The following is a 7,711-nucleotide window of genomic DNA, read 5'->3' on the forward strand; positions in this document are numbered from 1 at the left end:
CACACCTTACACTACAGGGATTGCTTGTGAGGAATTTATAATGGGCAAAGTTTATTGGCTGGCTTTCTAAAGCACCCTAGATGTTAACGTTTCAGACAACATGAAGGCTGAGGTCCATTGAGAGGTGACTTTTTAAATGTGCAATTGTTGCATGTGATTATCCTTTGCAAGGAAGAAGTTCACAGGTGTAAAGGGCCAGGTATTTAAATTAAATTTCTTCAATTATTCAGATAATGTGATTTCTGAATAACCATAGTAGATTTGCTTAAAGTTAACTACCTATGAGATTTAGATACAGAGAAATAATTATATAAACACAGAAGGACTAAATTTCAGAATTTTAAAAATTCTTTTAATTTCTTTACATAAAAAAATGGAACATAGATGTAATATGAGAAGTTTTTAAAAGCACTATTCAAGTATGCAGTTTTATTTATTTTATTTTTTTAATTTTCAGAATTGAACCATTTTTTCCAAAGGGCAGAAAAAAAGCAAGCATCCAACTGCAGAACCATGACCAGCAATCTTTCCCAACCTGAAACCGTGCAGTTCTGCTATGAGAATGTGAACAGATCTTGTATTAAATCTTCCTACTCACCTGCATCTCGGGTGATTCTGTACACAGTGTTTGGCTTTGGGTCTTTATTGGCTATCTTTGGAAACTTCTTGGTGATGACTTCAGTTCTTCACTTCAAGCAGCTGCATTCTCCAGCCAATTTCTTGATCGCCTCTCTGGCCTGCACGGACTTTCTGGTGGGAGTGACCGTGATGCCCTTCAGCATGGTCAGGTCCGTGGAGAGCTGCTGGTACTTTGGAGCCAGATTTTGTGCCCTTCACAGTTCCTGTGATGTGGCATTTTGTTACTCTTCTCTCTTCCACTTGTGCTTCATCTCCATCGACAGGTACGTTGCTGTTACTGACCCCTGGTCTATCCCACCAAGTTCACGGTGTCTGTGTCAGGAGTATGCATCTGCATCTCCTGGATCCTGCCCATTGTGTACAGCGGAGCTGTGTTCTACACAGGTGTCAGTGACGATGGGATGGAGGAATTAGTAAGTGCTCTCAACTGTATAGGCGGTTGTCAAATTGTTATAAATCAAGGATGGGTTTTGATAAGCGTTCTCATATTTTTTATACCTTCCCTCATTATGGTAATTCTTTATGGTAAGATTTTTATTGTAGCTAAACAACAAGCTCTAAAAATTGAAAATACTGGCAGCAAAGCAGAATCACAGAGCTATAAATCCAGAGTGGCCAAGAGAGAGAGAAAAGCGGCTAAAACCCTGGGGGTCACAGTAGTAGCATTTATGATTTCATGGTTACCATATACAATTGATATATTAATTGATGCCTTTATGGGTTTCATAACCCCTGCCTATATTTATGAGATTTGCTGTTGGGGTGCCTATTATAACTCAGCCATGAACCCTTTGATTTATGCTTTATTTTACCCTTGGTTTAGGAAAGCCATGAAAGTCATTTTAACTGGGGGACTTTTAAATGGTAGTTCATCAACCATTAGTTTATTTTTAGAATGAATGACAGCACTAAGTTGAATCAGTTCAGTTCAGTTCAGTCACTCAGTCGTGTCCGACTCTTTGCGACCCCATAAATCGCAGCACGCCAGGCCTCCCTGTCCATCATCAACTCCTGGAGTTCACTCAGACTCACGTCCATCGAGTTGGTGATGCCATCCAGCCATCTCATCCTCTGTCGTCCCCTTCTCCTCCTGCCCCCAATCCCTCCCATCATCAGAGCCTTTTCCAATGAGTCAGCTCTTCACATGAGGTGGCCAAAGTACTGGAGTTTCAGTTTTAGCATCATTCCTTCCAAAGAAATCTCAGGGCTGCTCCTTTAGAATGGACTGGTTGGATCTCCTTGCAGTGCAAGGGACTCTCAAGAATCTTCTCTAACACCACAGTTCAAAAGCATCAATTCTTCGGTGTTCAGCTTTCTTTATAGTCCAACTTTCACATCCATGTATGACTACTGGAAAAACCATAGCCTTGACTAGACGGACCTTTGTTGGCAAAGTAATATCTCTGCCTTTTAATATGCTGTTTAGGTTGGTCATAACTTTCCTTTCAAGGAGAAAGCATCTTTTAATTTCATGGTTGCAGTCACCATCTGCAGTGATTTTGGAGCCTAAAAAAATAAAGTCTGACACTGTTTCCACTGTTTGCCCATCTATTTCCCATGAAGTGATTAGGGCTATTTTTAAAATTATGAATTTATGATGAAATTAGATACAAAAAATGAATAAAGCCTTTCAAAATTGGGGAAATATTTATTTTTTTTCAAGTTAGCCAGGAACAAATTTTCAGGCAGGTGTTTTAATCATAAAATGTAAAGATATTTACATTGTAAAGATATTTATTGCACTAAATAATAAATGATAAAGTGTTTTACCGTGTCATCTGTCTCAACACTCTGCACATGCTCTTACCACATGCACTTGTCTCTTTCCATATCATTGAATCCTGAATCTCATTTTTCATTGTCAAATCTGTAATAATTTTCTCATTTATGCTCAACTTTCATATAGCTTTCAATTGTTCTTTTTTCTCAGTCTTTTGCAACATTATATTATGTTACTAGGGTTGTCATGACAAAGTATCAACAGATGGAGAGGTTTAATCAACAGAAATTATTTTCTCCTAGTTTTAGAGGTTAGAATCCCAAGATCAATGTGTCAGCAGTTTGTTTCTTTTGAGGACCCCTCTCCTTGGATTGCAGATGGCTGTCTTCTCTCTGTGTTCTCTCATGGTCCTTGCTACATGAGAGTCTGCATCCTGATCTTCTTTTCTAAGAATACCAGTCATGTTGGATTAGGGCTCATCCTTAAGAACTCATTTTAACTTAATTACCTTTCCAAAGATCTTGTCTCCAAATACAGTTATACTGCTTAATACTGGGAATTAGGACTTCAACATGTGAATTAGGGATGAGGGGACATGATTCAGCCCATATCAGACAGTCCAGACTCAATAACATTACATAAGGCTTCCTAGATGGCGCTAGTGATAAAGAACCCACCTGCAGTGCAGGAGATATAAGACACAGGTTCAGTTCCTTGGTTTGGAAGATCCCCTGGAGAAGGGCATGGCAACTCACTCCAGTATTCTTGGTGGAAAATCCCATGGACAGTAGCCATACCCCACAGGTGGGCTACAATTCATAGGGTGTCAAAGAGTGGGACACAACTGAAGGGACTTAACACACACACACAAGTGTCTGTATCTCTAACTCCTCTGTACCTTCCTGGAGCTTTTGGAGCAGCAGGTAAGCCTCTCCTGCTTAATGGCTGTGCAGAATCTTGGAATGTTCACTTGCCGTATTGTGGAAGCAGTAATTCTGTTTTGGAATCAGATATTAGTTACAGACGTTATGCAGAAGTAGAAAATTGTGGGAAAATTGTACCACAAAAAGACTGGCATAATGATCATTAGCTAATGTAAAATCTGCATGTGAAAGCAATTATCACTAACAGTGACAATTTCTGCACCAATTTTTCTCGCTGGAAGGTAAAGTGTAATTCACATCCTTATTTATTCTCAGCAGTTTTCTCACCTAAATGTAGTCTGTATTTACTTCTCTGGGATATTGTAGGGTCAAGAATTTTATGCTTTTTACAAAAATTTTTATATTAATGAGAGTACAAACAATGTGTGCTGTAAGTTTACATGTTGATCTCTGGAATATTTTACACTATTGATTCAATAAGAGTTTTTGGAATGCATTTCCGGAATATTTTGTATAATGAAACTAAGTTATAATAAAATACTGGTATATAAGCCTTTTTTTTTGGATTGTTCTGTGCTGTTATTTCAGTTAAAATGGTTGAAGTAATTTTTTCTCATTGGTTTTCACTGAGGCTTTTCATTGTTATCAAATAAATTCTGAACATTAATTATATGCAAATACCTGTGTCAAGGATGGCTAAGGATAAAAAAAATGTATTTTGTCTAGTGTTTTGTAGGTAATATGGACAATGAATTTTCAATTATATTTTTGAGGCTTAGAAGAGTACCATAGATGTTAAATCCTGTAAGCAGAGGACTAGTTGTCATTACCAGATTGGCACTTGGTATTGGTCTTTCCTATAACATTGTCTTCTCACCCACATGTGGTCCCATGGCTTTAATTTGTTAAAAATTATTAATGAGGACTTAAAATATTGTTAAAGAGGCCTTATTTTTGAGTAGAAAGAACTTTTGAGGTGTCTTCAAGCATGTTTCAACTTGTATAGGCAGATTGGAGTGTGAAAGCTATTTTGGATTGTGGGATTAATTTCCTGAAGTGGAAGCCTGGGCTTGGGAAAAGAGAAAGACAATCTACAAAAAATAGATGAGTGGGTTGGTAACGATAAATACATTTTCATGCTATCACTTCCTATCCTTAATAAATTAGATTAGCTGTAGCAGATTTTTAAGAAAAGATATAATGTTCCCTATTTTTAGAGTATAGAGGACAATAGAAAAAATTAAGTGAAAGAGTTGGATCATATTATAGTTCGGAGGAGAAGAGGATGATGGAGGATGAGATGGCTGGATGGCATCACCGACTCAATGGACATGGGTTTGGGTGGACTCCGGGAGTTGGTGATGGACAGGGAGGCCTGGCGTACTGCGGTTCATGAGGTTGCAGAGTCAGACATGACTGAGCGACTGAACTGAACTGATATCTCCATTCAATAAATGTCATAGAGAATTGCACTGTTACTAAATTAAATTATAGATAATGTATATGACAAGCCAAAGGAAAAGTAAACTTTTTAAAGTTTGTTCTATGAGTAAGCAAAATATTATATTGTTACAAATGACACCAAAATCTCAATGTAATTCTAAATATGAAATTCACTTGAACATGAAGTGAGTATGTGGAATACAACAAAAGAAAATAAGAGAGCAGATTCTATCATACACTTCATGATAGTCTTTTCTCAATATGACTATCCCAAATATGCCTATCATGGCTTTCTAATAAAAACTTACAATGCCTTGATGGTATTGACACCACATTATAACCTCCTTGGTCTTAGATGACTAAATTAGAGTTGGCAGCATGATTCCAGACAAATTCATTAGTAGGTAGGGATGAATCTATTATATTGTCTATTATATTATACCCAAGAGAGAAAGAACAAAGACACAGGCCATGTTAATACTGAGCATTTGAATGAAGTTCCTGGATCTTCCCTAAGTTCTATGCAAAGTTTTGATTGCTCATTGTTTCCATGTTAACATGGTAAAAATATATCTATCACTGAAATTCAACACATACTCAGAGTTAAAATTTTAGGAGCACAATTTTTAAGGTTCAGATAAAGACAAAATGGTCCAATGTTATCACATTTTATAAATGCTGTAAGTACTAGTTAATACAATTAGACAAGCCATATAAATAGACATGGAAATTCAAAAATTAAAAATTAGTGTATCATCATTTGCAGATAGTATGACTAAAAAAAATTTAAGTCTGCCTTGATATTATTGAGAAACAAGTTCTGGACACCAAATGCCTTCACTTGCCATACAAATAGAGATTATAGACATATATTTCCCACAATTGTTTAATTTACTTGAGGTGGAAAAGCACTCCGTGACTTTGAATTATACCATATATGTCCCCTAAGAAAACTTTCCTGTTATGTTTTTTAAAAATCCTACACAAGGGCTTCACTGGCAGTCCAGTGGTTAAGGTTCTGAGTTTTCACTGCAGGGAGCATGGGTCTGATCCCTGATAGGGGGAAATCTTTCATGGGGAGTGGCACAGCCAAAAAAAAAAAAATTCTATAAGAAAGATGTCTGCTTCCAGCTCACATCATATAAAATGACTGATGACTTTGAATTCTGGAGGTAGTATCAGACACACCTTTCAAAGCTGCTGCTGCTGCTAAGTCACTTCAGTCGTGTCCGACTCTGTGCGACTCCATGAACGGCAGCCCACCAGGCTCCCCGTCCCTGGGATTCTCCAGGCAAGAACACTGGAGTGGGTTGCCATTTCCTTCTCCAATGCATGAAAGTGAAAAGTGAAAGTGAAGTCACTCAGTCGTATCGAGTCTTAGCGACCCCATGGACTGCAGCCTTCCAGGTTCCTCCATCCATGGGATTTTCCAGGCAAGAGTACTGGAGTGGGGTGCCATTGCCTTCTCCTTCAAAGCTGAAGGGAACATAAAATAAAAATATTTTTTAGTTGAAAAAAAGCGAGTGTTCATTGCCAGCACACCATCACAAACAAAGAAACTAAAGCAAATTCTTTTTATTTTTTTTATTTTTAAACTTTACAAAATTGCATTAGTTTTGCCAAATATCAAAATGAATCCGCCACAGGTATACATGTGTTCCCCATCCTGAACCCTCCTCCCTCCCCACACCATCCCTCTGGGTCGTCCCAGTGCACTAGCCCCAGGCATCCAGTATCATGCATTGAACCTGGACTGGCAACTCGTTTCCTACATGATATTTTACATGTTTCAATGCCATTCTCCCAAATCTTCCCACCCTCTCCCTCTCCCACAGAGTCCATAAGACTGTTCTATACATCGGTGTCTCTCTTGCTGTCTCGTACACAGGGTTATTGTTACCATCTTTCTAAATTCCATATATATGTGTTAGTATACTGTATTTATGTTTTTTCTTCTGGCTTACTTCACTCTGTATAATAGGCTCCAGTTTCATCCACCTCATTAGAACTGCTTCAAATGTATTCTTTTTAATGGCTGAGTAATACTCCATTGTGTATATGTACCACTGCTTTCTTATCCATTCATCTGCTGATGGACATCTAGGTTACTTCCATGTCCTGGCTATTATAAACAGTGCTGTGATGAACATTGGGGTACACGTGTCTCTTTCCCTTCTGGTTTCCTCAGTGTGTATGCCCAGCAGTGGAATTTCTGGATCATAAGGCAGTTCTATTTCCAGTTTTTTAAGGAATCTCCACACTGTTCTCCATAGTGGCTGTACTAGTTTGCATTCCCACCAACAGTGTAAGAGGGTTCCCTTTTCTCCACACCCTCTCCAGCATTTATTACTTGTAGACTTTTGGATCGCAGCCATTCTGACTGGTGTGAAATGGTACCTCATAGTGGTTTTGATTTGCATTTCTCTGATAATGAGTGATGTTGAGCATCACACTCTCTGACACATCACAGCAGGATCCTCTATGACCCACCTCCCAGAATATTGGAAATAAAAACAAAAATAAACAAATGGGACCTAATTAACCTTAAAAGCTTCTGTACATCAAAGGAAACTATTAGCAAGGTGAAAAGACAGCCTTCAGAATGGGAGAAAATAATAGCAAATGAAGCAACTGACAAACAACTAATCTCAAAAATATACAAGCAACTCCTACAGCTCAACTCCAGAAAAATAAATGAACCAATCAAAAAATGGGCCAAAGAACTAAATAGACATTTCTCCAAAGAAGACATGCAGATGGCTAATAAAGCAAATTCTCCGTGGAGAAGAAAATCGATTCCAGAGGAAACACTGAAAGGTAGGAAATAATGAATATCACAATGTATAAAGAAGAGAAAACTTAATACATGCTAAACTAAAATAAATGCCTTTTGGGATTTAAATTATATCTTTTGGGATTTAATTAAATTTAAACTAAATTATTTAAATAAAATAAATGATAACAGTTATCAAAAGAGGTGGGGGAGATAATAAGTTTAGATATTTAGCTGTGGTTCCTGGCAATT

At 37.7% G+C, this 7,711-nt stretch overlaps 1 protein-coding gene across 1 annotated transcript; it reads left to right on the forward strand.

Moving 5' to 3' along the window:
- The first annotated feature begins 513 nt into the window (after window positions 1-513).
- TAAR8 (trace amine associated receptor 8) lies at window positions 514-1,538 on the forward strand. Its single transcript, XM_014481003.2, is given in 2 exon segments — window positions 514-922; window positions 925-1,538. Coding segments are annotated over 2 exon segments (1,023 nt in total).
- Window positions 1,539-7,711: the final 6,173 nt, after the last annotated feature.

Source organism: Bos mutus, chromosome 9 (assembly GCF_027580195.1).
Source record: "Bos mutus isolate GX-2022 chromosome 9, NWIPB_WYAK_1.1, whole genome shotgun sequence".
In the NCBI taxonomy this organism is placed as follows: domain Eukaryota; kingdom Metazoa; phylum Chordata; class Mammalia; order Artiodactyla; family Bovidae; genus Bos; species Bos mutus.